Consider the following 19,603-nt stretch of genomic DNA (forward strand, 5'->3'; position numbering starts at 1 on the left):
CTTTTTGTTCTAATGAAGTCAGTTTCAGAAAAGGGATACAGATGTATGAGTTCAGGGTCATGAGTTTGAGCCCCACACTGGGCATGGAGCCTACTTAAAAATTAAATTAAATGCTATTTTAAAAATATAAAATAAAATTGAGGTTCATTTTCTGAAATTAAAGACCATAGCCATATGTATATTTTTCCAGGGGGAGAGGGTCAGTGATATCCCCAAAGAGTTCTGTGGGTCCCCCAAAAGTTATACCATTAGATTTTCATCCAACAACTTTGTTTTACAGATAGAGAAACTGAAACCCAGAAGAGGGAAGAGACTTGCCAAGGACACACAGTGAATTAGTGTTAGAGCTGAATCTAGAACCTAGGTTTCTTTTCTCTATTCTTTTCACCATGATCTATGGTTACCCAAGAGATCCCATAATTAAAGTCAGTGCAAGTTTTTAAAAGTTCTAATTGCTACCTTTGCAATAAAAATTCCAGCATCCATAAAAGCTTTAATGTGTCTCAACCACCCTGAGCTCTCCAGGCTGCTAAGAAATTCACTCATTGTTGGAGTTTTCAATTCACAAACTAAGGTAGAAAAGGAAGCAGAGATTGAAATTCACAATCACCTCAGTTTATTCACCAAGAAAGGGGACACAGTGGATCCCCATTTTGTAAATTAGGAAGCTAAGGCATAGGAAGGTTAAATAATTAGTTGGATTAGTGAGTTAAGGACAAGACTAGAGCTAGAGCCTACCATATCCCACAGGTCAGGTATCATCTTTTTTGAGTTGTAGAACTAACTCCTAAGACCACAGAAATCTCTGGGGAGCCAGAAAACTGAATCAGCATCCACAGGACAATATTTACATCTCCTCTGATTAGAAAATACATTTTATTCCCGTCCTAATTCCACTCATTCAACCTAACTGCAGGCTCTTTTTGCATTTAAATTCAATTAATTAACATATAGTGTATTATTAGTTTCACTAACTCTGCAGGCTCTTAACATCTGTCTCTATTCTCATAATCCTACCTACTCTCTGTAGCCCTGTGCTGTCTCAACAGGTTGAAAACAAATTCCCAATTTTCATGCACTTTGCACTGGTTACCCAGCAGAGGGCATTCTTTTGTCTCAAAAATCTGTAAAAAGTCCCTTTTTCTTATACTTCTACAGAATATTCTGGGACAAAAAAAGAAAGCAAGAAGAGACCCAAGAAAAGGAATTCTAATATACTAAAATTGATGCAGACTGAGAAGACAGGATCTGATAAGGGTCATATAAGGGAGAGGTCCTGGTAGACAATATAAGTACAAAGTTGAAAAAAAAAAAAGAGGAAAAACTGGGTGTGCATTGAAGAAGGCAGGTTTTCAAGATCTCTTCCTTACTGCATCATGGAATCCTGGGTAGTGGGTTTGGGAGAAATGTTCTAGACTCAAAAATCCTGTAAGGCCCCAATCTCATCTTGCCTCCATTCTGATCCATTATTTTGTAGTGATGACAGATGACCCCAAATGTCTGATATCAGCTTTATTCCTTTGAAGTCTAAATTCACCCCCTTCAACATCACAGTGATGAAATCAGTCTGACTCCTTACAGCAGATTAGATGTGGTTATGTTGAATGATGAAATAAATACTAAATTTATTTATACTTATGTTGATCTACCCACTGCTAAACACCAGCCTCTGTAATTCTATAGAGAGAAGTAATTTCTACAGCAACTGAACCCATATGGACTCCACTAAGTTATGATATGAACATTTTAGTTCCTCCCCCAGACCAACACTGCATAATTCAGTATTATGTAAGCTGGATTCATACTATAGTCAAAAACCTTATGATGTATTGACTATGATCACCTGGTTGCTTTTATGTTCCACCCCAAATCAGGCATGCTTTTTGTATATATAATGTAAAGACTATGGTCTCTGGACTAGCCAACGTGAAATTCCTGTACCTTCCAAAATTTTCTGCAGGCTGTTTCGCAGTACATGAATGTTCTCAATGCCCATGAACCTGAAGTGAATGTTGACATAATTGTATTCATTTTCATACCCCTTCCCAGCTGCTTGGTTGGCCATGGCATTCAACTGCAATAGTTGAGGACATAATAGAGCAGATAGGGCAAATGATAAAAGAACAGTGTTCATCAATCTCAATGTCTCATTCTAAACACTTTTAAATCTTACCCATTTAAAAAGAAGATAAATCAGACAGGGCATATTCTGAAATAGAGAAAATTTCACTGAATTTTACATCAGGTATCTTAAGGAACAGAATAGAATAGGGAAAGACAGGGAGATTTCGTGATTTTGCTTTATTACTAAAACCCTGCTTAAGAGATTGAAGGATATGGCAGCTATGAGGATATCTGATCTGAAGAACTGAAATCATTTTGAACTTCCTATCACAAATAATATTTTCTTGGCTGAAAAGCCTTTATGCCAAGAAACATGTGAAAGTTAAAAATATTTATAGCTAAAAAGCTCTAGAAAGAAGTCTAAGAGCCTCAGGGCTAATTAATATTAAATAGCTTTTCTATTAAAATGTCTAATGCATGACTTCATGAGATAAATAACTTTCACTCACTGATGAAATTGAAATGGAGAAACCAAGAACTGTTTTAACACTACATTGAGCTTCTAGTAATCAGAATATTTCTAGGTTATATGAAAAATGTTGGGCAGGGTAAAGGTTAAATGAGACTTTCAGATGAAAGATATTAATACATTACCTAGAAAGCAGCCAAGATACATTCTATGGTGATAACCATATTACTAATCAAATAATTTTCTGTTGCCTGGCCTATTTTCTCATCTCCCAGTACTGTGCATTTCAGAAGGCGGGAGGAACATGTATATGGACAGGGTGTAGTTTATGTAGTAATAGAAAAGAATGCCATTAAAACCTCGAAAGCACAAACTATTCACCTTAACACATGCAAAGAAAAATAGCCTGTGTGTCAACATATTGTTTAGAATGCAAGACACTTGGGCGCCTGGGTGGCTCAGTTGGTTAAGCGACTGCCTTCGGCTCAGGTCATGATCCTGGAGTCCCAGGATCGAGTCCCGCATCGGGCTCCCTGCTCGGCAGGGAGTCTGCTTCTCCCTCTGACCCTCCTCCCTCTCATGCTCTCTGTCTCTCATTCTCTCTCTCAAATAAATAAATAAAATCTTTAAAAAAAAAAAAAAAAAGAATGCAAGACACTTGTTAAAGGGAAAAACATAATCTAATTTTAATCTCATCACACAGACAATGCCACTAAGCATTCATTAAATTAATGACAAATGTTAAAGGGACATCTGTGGAGGCACAAGTAACAGCTACCTAGTAGCAAGGAAGTTTACTATGATTGATGGATGCTTCAGCAAATAAAACAGTAATTAGAGCAGTCTGTACCTACATCTGGGCAGTGCTAGAAAGGCTGATAGTTAGCTATATCATACCAGGAAAAACTCTTCGGGAAAATGTCTGGCAGATCTGAGGAACAGCTATATATTAGCAGACTAATGTTCAAGCAAAGAAGAGACCTAATATTTACTGAGCCACAAGTATGTGCCAGACACTGTGTTAGATCCTTTACATATATTATCTAATTTAATCTTCACTACAGCCCATCAAGATAGGTACTATTATTATTCACATAAAAAATAGGCACAGGAGGCTGGGAAGATGGCAGAGTAGGAGGAACCTAAGCTCCCCTCATTCCATGGATATCACTAGGTAACACTCCCATCATTGGGATGGCATGCTTTTGTATATATAATAATGTAAAGACTACAGTCTCTGGACTACATAGTAATAGAAAGTAAACAAGATAAGCAAATGAAAGAAATAGAATTTTGCAAAATGAGAATAGACTTGGGAATTCAGTGACTCCATGAAACATAATAACATTTGCATTAAAGGGATCCCAGAAGAAAAGATAACAAAAAATGGCCAGAATGTTTACTTTAAGAGATAATAGCTGAAAAGTTTCCTAATCTAAGAAAGGAAACACATATCCAGTGCCAGAATGCACACAGATCCCCCAAAAAATCAACACAAGGAGGTCCATATTAAGACACATAGTAATTAAAATTACAAAAAGTAGTAATAAAAAAAAAGTTTAAAAGCAGCAAGAGAAAAGAAGATAGTTACATACAAGGAACCCCCCCCCCCCACAAGGCTATCAGTGTATTTTTCACCAGAAACGAGGCAGGCCAGAAGACAGTGGCATGAAATATTCAAAATGCTGAAAGGAAAAAAAAAAATCTGCATCCAAGAATACTCTAATCAGCAAGGTTATTATTCAGAATAGAATAGATAAAGAGTTTCTCAGACAAACAAAATCTAAACTTTTCATGACCATTAAACCACCCCTAAAAGAAATATTAAAGAGAACTCTGGTTGGAAAAGAAAGAACATAAGTGACAGTATGAAAAGTTGGAAGCAAAAAGAAGTAAAGCAGTAAAAATAACTGTATCTGTAAAGTCAGTCAAGGGATTCACAAAATGAAAGCATATAAAATATGACACCATATACTTAAAACTTAGAGGGAAAGGAGTAGAGAATGGGTTCAAACTGAAGCTACCAGCAACTTAATATAGACAGCTATAGGCAGAAGATGTTTTTACAAACTTAATCATAACCAAAAATAAAAAACCAGTAATACATATGCAAAGAATAAAAAGAAAGGAATCTAAGTATATCGCTAAAGAAAGCCAACAAACCATGAAAGAGAGTAAAAAAGGATCAGAGAAAAACTACCAAAACATAACCAATTGTTGTGAATGGACTAAACACTCCAATCAAAAGGAATAGAATGAGATAGTGGATAAAAACCCCAAAACCATCTATACACTACCTACTGGAGACTCATTTCAAACCTAAAGACACCTGTAGATTGAAAGTGAGGGGATGGAGAAATATTTATCTTGAAAATGGATGTCAAAAGACAGCTGGGGATATGTTGGCTAACTGACCATAATGAAAAATTTTTAAAAATAAAATAAAGCAAAACACACACACACACACACACACACACACACACAAGACAGCCAGGGTAGCAATACTTATATTGGAAAAACTAGATTTTAAAACAAAGACTGTAACAAGAGACAAAGAAGGACACTATATAATAATAAGAGGACAATCAAACAAAAAGATATAACAATTGTAAATATTTTTTTCACACAACATAGCAGAACACAAATATATAAAATAGTTAATAACAAACATAAAGGAACTAATTCATACTAATACAATAATAGCAAGGGACGTTTAAACCCCATGTACATAAGTAGACAGATAATCCAAACAGAAAATGAACAAGCATATAATGGCTTTGAAAGACACACTGGAACAGATGGATTTAACAGATACGTTAAGAATGTTCCATCCTAAAACAGCACAATACAAATTCTTCTCTGATGCACATGAAACATTCACGAGAACAGGACACATATTAGGCCACAAAAGAAGTCTCAACAAATTAAGAAAGTTTGAAGTCATACTCTACATCTTTAACAACCACAACACTATGAAACTAGAAATTAAACACAAAAAGAGATCTGGAAAGAACACAAATACATGGAGGTTAAATAACATGCTACCAATGAATGGGTCAACCAAGAAATCAAAGAGGTGATAAAAAATTACATAGAAACAAATGATTATACAAAAACAATGGATCGTGGATCTCTACATCAAAAACTAATGATGTACTGTATGGTGACTAACATAGCATAATAAAATTAAAAAATAAATAAAAAAAAAAAAAGAAACAAATGAAAATGAAAACAAAACAATCCAAAATCTTTGGGATACATAAAAGTCAGTTCTAAAAGGGAAGTTTATAGCAATAGAGGCCTACCTCAAGAAACGAGAAAAATCTCAAATAAACAAGCTAACCTTACACCTAAAGGAGTTAGAAAAAGAAGAAACAAAACCTGAAGCCAGTAGAAGGAAGGAAATAATAAAGACTAAGGCAGAGAAGGAGCTAAGATGGTAGAGTAATATGAGGACCCTAGGCTTGCCTCATCCCTCAATAACAGGTCATTTTGAACGCCCAAGAAATCGATCTGAGGACTGATAGAAAAAGCCACACAACTAGAGGGAGAAGGCCACATCATGGAAGGTAGGAGGTGCGAAGATGTGGTTTGGGGGAGAAACAGACCATAGATGCTGTGGAGGTGAGGGAGCCCTGAGGTGAGAGAGAGAACAGAGGGCACAAGGTATCATAAAAGGAAAACACTTCCCCAAAGCCATTGACTGGGAAAATGAGAAGGGCTGTTTTTTTGTGAGTTTTCCCAACCAGCAGGGCTCAAAAACTGGAGATTTCGAGGTCCATGGTGTGGCTGGTATAGAGTCTTCAGGGTGCTGCAGTGTTCCTTAGAGAAAACAGGCAGGTAACCTGGGGGCAGAGGGTACAATCTGTAGATCACTTGAGACACACTGGGAGAGACAGTTCCCCCTTCTTGGAGCGCATCTGACAGAGGTGCAGTTGCCTTTCCAGGAACAAAAGAGCCAGTGAGTGCCATTTCCCTACCCCACTCCTCAGCATAGGTGCAGAGACAACAGGTGAGGAAGGCTAACTGCACAGTGGATCTTTAGTGTGCTTTGCTCCAAACCCCCTACTCCTGTGCTTTCTTGGGTCAAACATGCATCAATAGCAGCATGGCGAGTCCCTCCCCCAGAAGACTAGCTCAAGTACCCAACACACCAGGTCCATAAAGTTTGGAGTTTTAAAACTCAGCCAGTCTGGGAGTTAAGATGGTGGAGAAGTGGGGGGACCCTGGGCTTTCCTAGACCCTTGAACACAGCTGTATTGAGATCAGATCACTTGGAACACCCAGGAAATCAATCTGACGACTAGGAGAAGGATCTTCACAGTTGGAAGGAGACAGCATGGCAGGTGTAAGGTGTGTGGAAATGAACTGAGGGAGAGAACAATCAGTTCCGCAGAGGGAAGGGAATGCTTTCCACAGAGAGAGAAAAGGGAGAGAGAGAGAGGGGTTGAGAGAGGGTGGCATCAGGTTCACACAAGACAAAAACCTCTCTGGACAATGGACTGGGGAGCAAGGGGTACTGAGTGTCACAGGTTTTTTTGCAAACAGTGTGTGGAGCTCAAACTCTGAGGTTTTGGAAGTGCAGGACTTTCGCTGGAGTGGAGCTATGGTGTGCACACCTGTGGAAAGGAGACTGCTGGCCCAGGAAGCACAAAGTGGTGTAGGGACCTCCTGGATTGTACTAAGAGAGAACGTTCCCCTTCCTGGAGTACATCTGGAAGAGAGTATAGTGCCTCTCCAAAGACAAAAGACACTGCAGGCACCAGAAAATGGCCTTTCATCAGCAGGGGACAGAGGCACATGCAGAGGGTGGAAAACGGGGTTGCTGCTTCTCATAGTGCCACACCATTAGATTGTGTGCACAGCGCAGGCATGGGGCTATTTTTCTGGGACATAGGAAACCAGACATAGCACAGTGAGGCTCTTCTCCAGAGGAAAGGAGTGGGTCCAAGTGGTGCCAGCTTCTTTAAGATTTGGAGTTTTAAATCCCAGCCACACTCCGAAGATAAAATGCAGCAGAGCTGTGGCACCCAGCATACTGACGGCACTCACTATTCTGTGAAGGCTTCTTCAACAGTGGGGGGTGTGAGATCCCCTATCCAGCGACAAGGGATTGGGGTAGAGCCATTTTCCCCCTCAAGACCAAAACAGTGAGATGTCAGAGAGCAATAGAGTGGCCCCCACTGGAGGCGTGTGCTGCTTACACCAAACACTGCCCCCCTATGCCTAGGAAGTGCATATTTACTGGGGCAGGACTGACTTTGAGCCAGGGTAGTGGGACTCTCCCCCAGAAGACCAGCACAGGCAGCACTCCATATGCACCAAGTCTAATGATCAGAGTGCTTCAAATAGTCACCTGCAGTTCTGGTGGAAATATGAGCAGGTTTTACTTTTATTTTTTTCCCTTTTTTTCATTTCTTTGAACTCAGGTTTATAGTTTCTTCTTTCATTTTTTTTTTTTCCTTTTCTTTTTTTTTTTTTTCTTGATTACAGTTTTTTGATTGTCTGGGTTTTCTCATTCCCTTCCCTTTTCTCTTTTTGTTGGATCAGCCTTTTTTCTTCTTTTTTTCTTTTCTGTAAGCTAATTTTAACAAATAAATCAAAGCACACCTAGTTAAAAGTCTAAACATTCCCCTCTGAAAGAAAGGAGGAGCTCTGCAGAGGACCAATAAGTGGGAATGAGCTGCCAAAACTCAAAAGCAGAGTGCACAGTGTACACCAGAAACACTTCCTGAAGACCAGGCCATGTACAGTATATGACCTCTTTTAAATATAGCATTACCATGAGGTGCAGGAAACATAACAAGCTTTCAAAACATGCAAAAGACAGAAACTATTCCCAAAAGACAATATGGAGGAATTCTCCCCAAAAGAAAGGTAAATAAAAAAATCACAGCCATGACTTTTCTCAAAACAGATATAAGCAAAATATCTAAACAAGAATTTAGAACAACAGTTATAAGACAACTAGCCAGGCTTGAGAAAAGCATAGAAGACACCACAGAAAACCTTCCTGCAGAGATAAAAGACCTGAAAACTAGTCAGGCTGAAATAAAAAGTGCTGTAACTGAGATGCAACACTGACTAGATATAATTACTAGGAGGACTGAAAAAGCAGAGGAGAAAATAGATGACACAGAAAATAAAATCATGTAAAACAATGAAGCTAAAAAGAAGAGAGAAAATAAACTATTAGAACACAAAGGTTGATTTAGGGATATCAGCGATTCCATAAAGCAAAATATTATCTATATCATAAGAGTGCCAGAAGAAGAAAACTGGGGAAAAGGGATAGAAGGTTTATTTAAATAAATCGTAGGTGAGAACTTCCCTAATCTGGGTAACAAAACAGGCATTCAAGTCCAAAAGTCACAGAGAACTCCCCTAAAAATCAACAAAAACAGGTCAACACCATAGCATAGTGAAACTTGCAAAATACAAACATAAAGAGAGAATTCTGAAAGCAGCTAGGCAACACAGCTCCTCAACCTGTAAGGGTAGACTCAAAGTTCACAGCAGACCTTTCCATTGAAACATGGCAGGCCAGGGAGGAAGGGAAGGGAATATCCAACATGCTGAATGGGGAAAATATGCAACCAAGAATACTTTATCCAGCATGACTTCATTCAGAATAAGAAAAGAATTAAAGAGTTTACAAGACAAACAAAAACTAAAGGAGTTAGTGAACACTGACACACCTCTGCAAGAAATATTAAAGAGAACTGATTGAGCAGAAAGACCAAAAGCAACAAGGACTAGGAAGGAACAGAGACAATCTTCAGGAACAGTGACTTTACAAGTATACAATGATGCTAAATTCATTCCTATCAATAATTACTCTGTAAATGGAATTAATGCTCCACTCAAAACTCATAGGTATCAGAATGGATAAAAAAAAAAAAAAAAAAAAAACAACAAGACCTAGCGATATACTCCTTACAAAAGACTCATTTTAGACCCGAAGACACCTCTAATTTGAAACTGAGGGGGTGGAGAACCATTTATCATACCAATGGACATCAAAAGAAAACTGGAGTAAACATACTTATATCAAACTAGACTTTAAAACAAAGACTGTAATAAGAGACGAAGGACACTATATAATAAGAAAAATGTCTATCCATCAAGAACATCTAATAGTTGTAAATCTTTATGACCCTAACTTGGGAGCAGCCAAATACAGAAATCATTTAATAACAAACTTAAAGAAACTCATTGAGAAAAATACAATAATAGCATGGGACGTTAACAACTCAGTCATAGCAATATACAGTTATCTAAGCAGAAGATCAATGAGGAAACAAGGACTTTGAATGACACACTAGACCAGAAGGACTTCCCAGGTATATTCACAACATTTCACCCTAAAATATCAAAATACACATCCTTTTTGAGTGCACATGGAACATTCTCCAGAATAGATCACATACTGGGTCACAAATCAGTGCTCAACCACTACAAAAAGATTGAGATCATACCAAGCATATTTTCAGACGACAATGATATGAAAACTGAAATCAAACACAAGAGAGAATTTGGAAAGACCACAAATACATGTAGTGAAACAACATCCTACTGAAGCATGAATGGGTTAACAAGGAAATTAAAGAAAATATTTAAAAACACATGGAAGCAAATGAAAATAACACGACAGTACAAAATCTTTGGGATGCAGCAAAGGCAGTCCTAAGAAAAAAATATATAGCAATACAGGCCTTCATCAAGAAGCAAGAAAAGTCTCAAATACACATCCTAACCTTACACCTAAAGGAGCAGGAAAAAGAACAGCAAATAAAGCCTAAATCCAGCAGGAGAAGGGAAATAGAAAAATATAGAACAAAAATGAATGATTCAGAAATTTAAAAAAAGGAAAATAGATCAACAAAACTAGGAGCTGGTTCTTTGAAACAATTAACAAAATTGATAAACCTCCAGCCAGACTTATCAAAAAGAAAAAGGACCCAAATAAATAAAATCATGAATGAAACAGGAGAGACAACAACCAACACCGAGAAATACAAACAATTAGAATATTTGTGAGCAAATATATGCCAAAAAATTAGGCAATCTGGAAAAAATGGATAAATTCCTAGAAACGTATAAACTACCAAAACTAAATCAGGAATAAACGGAAAATCTCAACAGACTGATAACGAGCAAGGAAATTGAATCTGTAATCAAAAATCTCCCAACAAACAAGACTCCAGGGCTGGATGGCTTCCCAGGGGAATTCCACCAAACATTTAAAGAATTAATATCAATTCTTCTGAAACTGTTCCAAAACACAGAAATGGAAGGGAAAATTCCAAACTCATACTCTAAAGCCAGCATTACCTTGATTCCAAAACCAGACAAGGACCACACTAAAAAGGGGAATTACAGACTAATATTCCTGATGAACATGGATGCAAAAATTCTTATCAAGTTACTAGCTAATCGAATCCAACAGTACATTAAAAGGATTACTCACCACAACCAAGTGAGATTTTTTTGTTTTTTAAAGATTTTATTTATTTATTTGACAGAGAGAGACACAGCGAGAGAGGGAATACAAGCAGGGGGAGTGGGAGAGGGAGAAGCAGGCTTCCCGCGGAGCAGGGAGCCCGATGCGGGGCTCGATCCCAGGACCCTGGGATCATGACCTGAGCCGAAGGCAGACGCTTAACGACTGAGCCACCCAGGCGCCCCAACCAAGTGAGATTTATTCTTGGGCTACAGAGATGGTTTAATATCCACAAATCAATCAATGCGATACACCACATTAAAAAAAAGGATAAAAACCATATGACCCTCTCAATAGATGCAGAAAAACCATTTGACAAAATACAGCATCCTTTCTTCATAAACGCCTCAACTAACTAGGGACAGAAGAAGCACACCTCAACATTAAAAAGGCCATATATGAAAGATCCACACCTAATATCATCCTCAATAGGGAAAAACTGAGAGCTTTTCTTTTCCCCTAAGGTCAGGAACACAAGGATGTCCACTCTCACCACTGTTGTTTCACACATTACTAGACATCCTAACTTCAGGAATCAGGAAACAAAAATAAAGAAAAGGTATCTAAATTGGCAATGAAAAAGTCAAACTTTCACTATTAGCAGATGACGTGATACTCTATGTAGAAAACCTGAAAGAATCCATGAAAAAATTGTTAGAACTCAGAGGAGTTCAGCAAAGTTTGAGGATATAAAATCAATGCATAGAAGTCTGTTGTATTTCTTTCTTTTTAATTTTTTATTGTTATGTTAATCACCATACATTACATTAGTTTTTGATGTAGTGTTCCATGATTCATTGTTTGTGTATAACACCCAGTGCTCCATGAAGAGCGTGCCTTTAATACCCATCACCAGGCTAACCCATCCTCCCACCCCCCTCCCCTCTTGAACCTTCAGTTTGTTTTTCAGAGATCATCGTCTCTCATGGTTCATCTCCCCCTTCAATTTCCCCCTTTCATTCTTCCCCTCCTGCTATCTATTTTTTTTTAACATATATTGTATTATTTGTTTCAGAGGTACAGATCTGTGATTCAACAGTCTTGCACAATTCACAGCGCTCACCACAGCACATACCGTCCCCAATGTCTATCACCCAGCCACCCCATCCCTCCCACACCCCACCACTCCAGCAACCCTCAGTTTGTTTCCTGAGATTAAGAATTCCTCATATCAGTGAGGTCATATGATACATATCTTTCTCTGATTGACTTATTTCGCTCAGCATAATACCCTCCAGTTCCATCCACATCATTGCAAATGGCAAGATCTCATTCCTTTTGATGGCTAAATAATATTCCATTGTATATATATGCCACATCTTCTTTATCCATTCATCTGCCGATGGACATCTTGGCTCTTTCCACACTTTGGCTATTGTGGACATTGCTGCTATAAACATCGGGGTGCATGTACCCTTTGGATCCCTATATTTGTATCTTTGGGGTAAATACCCAGTAGTGCAATTGCTGGATCATATGGTAGCTCTATTGTCAACTTTTTGAGGAACCTCCATACTGTTTTCCAGAGTGGCTGCACCAGCTTGCATTCCCACCAACAGGGTAGGAGGGTTCCCCTTTCTCTGCATCCCCGCCAACATCTGTCGTTTCCTGACATGTTAATTTTAGCCATTCTGACTGGTGTGAGGTGATATCTCATTGAGGTTTTGATTTGGATTTCCCTGATGCTGAGCGATGTTGAGCACTTTTTCATGTGTCTGTTGGCCATTTGGGTGTCTTATTTGGAAAAATGTCTGTTCATGTCTTCTGCCCATTTCTTGATTGGATCATTTGTTCTTTGGGTGTTGAGCTTAAGAAGTTCTTTATAGATTTTGGATACTAGCCCTTTATCTGATGTAATTTGCAAATATCTTCTCCCATTCTGTCGGTTGTCTTTTGGTTTTATTGACTGTTTCTTCTGCTGTGCAAAAGCATTTTATCTTGATGAAGTCGCAATAGTTCATTTTTGCCCTTGCTTCCCTTGTTTTGGTGATGTTTCTAGGAAGAAGTTGCTGTGGCTGAGATCGAAGAGGTTGCTGCCTCTGTTCTCCTTTAGGATTTTGATGGACTCCTGTCTCACATTTACGTCTTTCAACCATTTGGAGTCTATTTTTGTGTGTGGTGTAAGGAAATGGTCCAGTTTCATTCTTCTGCATGTGACTGTCCAATTTTCCCAACACCATTTGTTGAAGAGACTCTCTTTGTTCCATTGGACATTCTTTCCTGCTTTGTCGAAGATTAGTTGACCATAGAGTTGAGGGTCCATTTCTGGGCTCTCTATTCTGTTCCATTGATCTATGTGTCTGTTTTTGTGCCAGTACGATACTGTATTGATGATGACAGCTTTATAATAGAGCTGGAAGTCCGGAAATGTGATGCCGCCAGCTTTGCTTTTCTTTTTCAACATTCCTCTGGCTGTTCGGGGTCTTTTTAGTTCCATACAAATTTTAGGATTATTTGTTCCATTTCTTTGAAAAAAGTGGATGGTATTTTGTTGGGGATTGCATTAAATGTGTAGATTGCTCTAGGTAGCATTGACATCTTCACAATATTTGTTCTTCCAATCCATGAGCATGGAATGTTTTTCCATTTCTTTGTGTCTTCCTCCATTTGTTTCATGAGTATTTTATAGTTTTCTGAGTACAGATTCTTTGCCCCTTTGTTGAGATTTATTCCTATGTATCTTATGGTTTTGGGTGCAATTGTAAATGGGATCGACTCCTTAATTTCTCTTTCTTCTGTCTTGTTCTTGGTGTATAGCAATGCCACTGATTTCTGTGCATTGATTTTATATCCTGCCACTTGACTGAATTCCTGTATGAGTTCTAGCAGTTTTGGCGTTGAGTCTTTTGAGTTTTCCACATAAAGTATCATATCATCTGCAAACAGTGAGAGTTTCACTTCTTCTTTGCCGATTTGGATGCCTTTTATTTCTTTTTGTTGTCTGATTGCTGTGTATAGGACGCCTAATACTATGTTGAATAGCAGTGGTGATAGTGGACATCACTGCCACATTCCTGACCTGAGGGGAAAAGCTCTCAGTTTTTCCCCATTGAGAATGATATTCGCTGTGGGTTTTTCATAGATGGCTTTCATGATATTGAGGTATGTACCCTCTAAACCCAATACTCTGACCGGTTTTGATCAAGAAAGGATGCTGTACTTTGTCAAATGCTTTTTCTGCATCTATTGAGAAGATCATATGATTCTTGTTCTTTCTTTTGTTAATGTATTGTATCACATTGATTGGTTTGCAGATGTTGAACCAACCTTGCAGCCCAGGGATAAATCCCACCTGGTCATGGTGAATAATCCTTTTAATGTACTGTTGGATCCTATTGGCTAGTATTTTGGTGAGAATTTTTGCATCCAAGTTCATCAAGGATATTGGTGTGTAATTCTCCTTTTTGATGGGGTCTTTCTCCGGTTTTGGGATCAAGGTAATGGTGGCCTCATAAAACGAGTTTGGAAGTTGTACTTCCATTTCTATTTTCTGGAACAGTTTCAGAAGAATAGGTATTAATTCTTCTTTAAATGCTTGGTAGAATTCCCTTGGGAAGCCATCTGGCCCTGGGCTTTTGTTTGTTGGAAGAGTTTTGATGACTGCTTCAATTTCCTTAGTGGTTATAGGTCTGTTCAGGTTTTCTATTTCTTCCTGGTTCAGTTTTGGTAGTTTATACAGCTCTAGGAATGAATCCATTTCTTCCAGGTTATTTAATTTGCTGGCATAGAGTTGCTCACAATATGTTCTTATAATTGTTTGTATTTCTTTGGTGTTGGTTGTGATCTCTTCTCCTTCATTCATGATTTTGTTGATTTGGGTCATTTCTCTTTTCTTTTTGATAAGTCTGGCCAGGGGTTTATCAATCTTATTAATTCTTTCAAAGAACCAGCTCCTAGTTTCATTGATCTGTTCTACTGATTTTTTGGTTTCTATTTCATTGATTTCTGCTCTGATCTTTATTATTGCTCCTCTCCTGCTGGGTTTAGGCTTTATTTGCTGTTCTTTCTCTAGCTCCTTTAGGTGTAGGGTTAGGTTGTGTATTTGAGACCTTTCTTGTTTCTTGAGAAAGGCTTGTATTGCTTTATACTTTCCTCTTAGGACTGCCTTTGCTGCATCCCAAAGATTTTGAACAGTTGTGTTTTCATTTTCATTGGTTTCCATGAAGTTTTTTAATTCTTCTTTAATTTCCTGGTTGACTCATTCATTCTTTAGTGGGATGATCTTTAGCCTCCATGTATTTGAGTTCTTTCTGACTTTCCTCTTGTGATTGAGTTCTAGTTTCAAAGCACTGTGGTCTGAAAATAGGCATGGAATGATCCCAATCTTTTGGTAACAGTTGGGACCTGATTTGTGAACTAGGATGTGATCTATTCTGGAGAATGTTCCATGGGCACTACAGAAGAATGTGTATTCTGTTACTTTGGGATGGAATGTTCTGAATATATCTCTGAAGTCCATTTGGTCCAGTGTGTCATTTAAAGACTTTATTTCCTTGTTGATCTTTTGCTTAGATGATCTCTCCATTTCAGTGAGGAGGGTGTTAAAGTCCCCCACTGTTATTGTATTGTTGTCGATGTGTTTCTTTGTTTTTATTATTAATTGGCTTATATAATTGGCTGCTCCCATGTTAGGGGCATAGATATTTACAATTGTTAGATCTTCTGGTTGGATAGACCCTTTAAGTAAGATACGGTGTCCTTCCTCATCTCTTATTATAGTCTTTGGTTTAAAATTTAATTTTTCTGATATAAGGATTGCCACCCCAGCTTTCTTTTGGTGTCCATTAGCATGGTAAATGGTTTTCCAATCCTTCACTTTCAATCTAAGGGTGTCTTTGGGTCTAAAATAAGTCTCTTGCAGACAGCATATTGATGGGTCTTGTTTTTTTATCCAATCTGATAGCCTGTGTCTTGATTGGGGCATTTAGCCCATTTACATTCAGGGTAACTATTGAAAGATATAAAGTTAGTGCCATTGTATTGCCTGTAAGGTGACTGTTACTGTATATTGTCTGTGTTCCTTTCCGGTCTATGTTGCTTTTAGGCTCTCTCTTTGCTTAGAGGACCCCTTTCGGTATTTCTTGTAGGGCTGGTTTCGTGTTTGCAAATTCCTTTAATTTTTTTTTTTGAGCTGGAAGCTTTTTATCTCTCCTTCAATTTTCAATGACAGCCTAGCTGGATATAGTATTCTTGGCTGCATATTTTTCTCATTTAGTGTTCTGAATATGTCCTGCCAGTCCTTTCTGGCCTGCCAGGTCTCTGTGGATAGGTCTGTTGCCAATCTATTATTTTTACCGTTGTAGGTTACATATCTCCTCCCAAGCTGCTTTTAGGATTTTCTCTTTGTCTCTGGGAATCGTAAGTTTTACTATTAGATGTCAGGGTGTTGACCTATTTTTATTGATTTTGAGAGGGGTTCTCTGTGCTTCCTGGAATTTGATGCCTGTTTCCTTCCCCAAATTAGGGAAGTTCTCTGCTATAATTTGCTCCAATACACCTTCTGCCCCTCTCTCTCTTTCTTCTTCTTCTGGGATCCCAATTATTCTAATGTTGTTTTGTCTTATGCTATCGCTTATCTCTCGAATTCTGCCCTCGTGATCCAGTAGTTGTTCATCTCTCTTTTTCTCAGCTTCTTCATTTTCCATCATTTGGTCTTCTACATCACTAATTCACTCTTCTGCCTCATTTATCCTAGCAGTTAGGGCCCCCATTTTTTATTGCACCTCATTAATAGCCTTTTTGATTTTGACTTGGTTAGATTTTAGTTCTTTTATTTCTCCAGAAAGCCTTTCTCTAATAACTTCGATGCTTCTTTCAAGCCCAGCTAGTATCTTTAAAATCATCATCCTGAACTTTAGGTCTGACATCGTACTAATGTCCATATTGAGTAGGTCCCTGGCAGATGGTACTGCCTCTTGTTCTTTTTGTTGAGGTGATTTTTTCCATCTTGTCATTTTGTCCAGAGGAGAAGAGATGAATGAGAGAACAAAATGCTAACAGGGGAACAACGTCCCCAGAAAATATACTCTAAACAAATCAGAAAAGACCTGAAATCAGGGGAAAAGAAAGGGAAAAAAGAAAAAGAAAAGAAAGATAAAAACAAACAAAAACAGAGCAAAACAAAACAAAACAAAAACAGAATATGATCAAATATGATCAGGCTGGGGCATAGATCAGTGCCACACACTAGATTTTGGGTGTATTTTGGTCTGTTAGAAGAAAGTGCCTCCAAAATTTTAAAGAAAGAAAAACATATATGTACAAAAATAAGGGTAAATACGATGAAGGGATGGACTATGATTGTAAAGATTAAAATTATAAAAACATTTTATAAAGGAAACTGTTAAAATAAGAAGTTGTTTGAAAAAAGAAAGAGGAGGATTTAAAAAAAAAAGGAAAAAAAGGGAGAGAATGTGATCAGGCAGGGGAGTAGAAAAAAGCCATACACTAGAGATTTAGGGTATATTTTGATCTATTAGAAGAAACTGTATCTCAAAATTTTAAAGAGAGAACAACTTATATATATACACCAAAAATAAGGGTTACTACTCTGAAGGGATAGAATATGACTCTAAAATTGAAAAATAAAAATGTTTTTTAAAAACGGGATTGATAAGATGTTGGTTGAAAAAGGGAAAAAGAAAAATTAAAAAAAAAAGACAGTTAAAAAAATTAACTTTGAAAGACTAAAGAATCATGGTAAAAAAGCCATGGATTCTATGTGCAGTATCCTCCTAGCTCTGGAGTTCTGCCATTCTCATTGTAAACTTGGTCTTGGCTGGCTATTCTTGCTGATCTTCTGGGGGAGGGGCCTGTTGCTGTGGTTCCCAAATGTCTTTCCCGGAGGCGGAATTGCCCCGCCCTTGCTGGTTCCGGCTAAGTAATCTGCTTGGGTTTGCTCTCAGGAGCCTTTGTTCCCTGCAAGCTTTCGGTACAGCTTTGGAGGATGAGAGTGAAAATGGCGGCCTCCCAATCTCTGCCCAGGAGGAGCCAAGAACTTGGGGCCCTGCTCCTCAGTGAGCCCCCAGAGAAAAGCAGTCAATCACTCCTGTCTCCCCAGTCTCCAGCCGCACTCCGTGCTCACCCGGCCTGTGACTGAGCGTTTCTATCTCTGACACCCGACTCGGCATGGAGTCCCCAAACCTGGCAGATCCCTGCGGTGCACACCCACACCACTCCTCCCAGAGGAGGAAGGGGAGTCTCCCCGGATCTGCCGCATGTTGGGTCCCTGCTGGAAGTGCAGTGGCCCGACTGTGCCGGGGATCATGGTTTATGGCAACCCCGAGCTGAGAGCCCACTCCTCGCCTCCGTCTCTGCAGCCTGCTTCCCCGCTCCAATACCAGGGAGCTCTGCCATACTCAGTCACCCCCGGTCTTTCTGTGACCCCAAGGGTCCTGAGACCACACTGTCCCGTGAGTGTTCCACCCCCCGCTTAGCCACTGGAGCGACGTCCCTCAGCGGAGCCAACTTCTAAAGGTTCTGATTTTGTGCTCCACGGCTCTATCACTTGCCAGAAGCGGCTGACGGCAGCCCCCTCCCCCAACGTCTATCCTCCCGAATATCACCTCGGATTCACTTCTCCACACGTCCTACCTTCCAGAATGTGGTCGCTTTTCTGTTCAGAGAGTTGTTGCTATTCTTTTCTTCGATCTCCTGTTGAGTTCGTAGATGTTCAGAATGGTTTGATCCCTATACAGCTGAATTCCTGAGACCAGATGAAATCCAGGTCTCCTACTCCTCTGCCATCTTGCTCTGCCCCAAGTCTGCTGCATTTCTATACACCACTATGAAGAAGCAGAAAGAGAAATCAAGAAATGGATCACATTTACAATTGCACCAAAAACCATAAGATACCTAGGAATAAACCAAACCAAAGATGTAAAAGATCTGTAATCTGAATACTATAGAACACTTATGAAAGAAATTGAGGAAGACACAAAGAAATAGATACACATTCCATGTTCATGGATTGGAAGAACAACTATTGTTGAAATCTCTACACTACCCAAAGCAATCTATTCATTTAATGCAATCCCTCTTAAAATACCACCAGCATTTTTCACAGAGGTAGAACAAACAATCCTAAAATTTGAATGGACCACAAAGGACACCAAATACCCAAAGCAATCTTGAAAAAGAGTAGCAAAGGGCACCTGGGTGGCTCAGTTGGTTAAGCGACTGCCTTCGGCTCAGGTCATGATCCTGGAGTCCCTGGATTGAGTCCCGCATCGGGCTCCCTGCTCAGCGAGGAGCCTGCTTCTCCCTCTAACCCTCCCCCCTCTCATGTACTCTGTCTCTCTCTCTCATTCTCGCTCTCTCAAATAAATAAATAAATCTTTAAAAAAAAAAAAAGAAAGCTTTAAAAAAAAAAAAGAAAAAGAAAAAGAGTAGCAAAGCCAGAGGCATTACAATTCTGGACTTCAAGCTATATTACAAAGCTGTAGTCATCAAGACAATATGCTACTGGCACAAAAACAGACACATAGATGAGTGATACAAAATTGAAAACATAGATATGGATCCACAAGTCTATGGTCAACTAATCTTCACCAAGTAGGAAAAAAATA

At 38.8% G+C, this 19,603-nt stretch overlaps 1 protein-coding gene across 1 annotated transcript in view; it reads right to left on the minus strand.

Moving 5' to 3' along the window:
* Positions 1-1,144: 1,144 nt before the first annotated feature.
* Positions 1,145-19,603, minus strand: part of MTMR8 (myotubularin related protein 8) — a 133,375-nt gene continuing 114,916 nt past the window's right edge. The window contains exons 6-7 of the mRNA XM_032398221.1: positions 1,942-2,074; positions 1,145-1,164 (exon numbers count right to left, since the gene is read on the minus strand). Coding sequence (XP_032254112.1) covers positions 1,145-1,164; positions 1,942-2,074 — 153 coding nt within the window. The remainder of the gene's footprint in view (positions 1,165-1,941; positions 2,075-19,603) is intronic.

This window comes from Phoca vitulina, unplaced genomic scaffold (assembly GCF_004348235.1).
Source record: "Phoca vitulina isolate PV1807 unplaced genomic scaffold, GSC_HSeal_1.0 scaffold112, whole genome shotgun sequence".
NCBI lineage: Eukaryota > Metazoa > Chordata > Mammalia > Carnivora > Phocidae > Phoca > Phoca vitulina.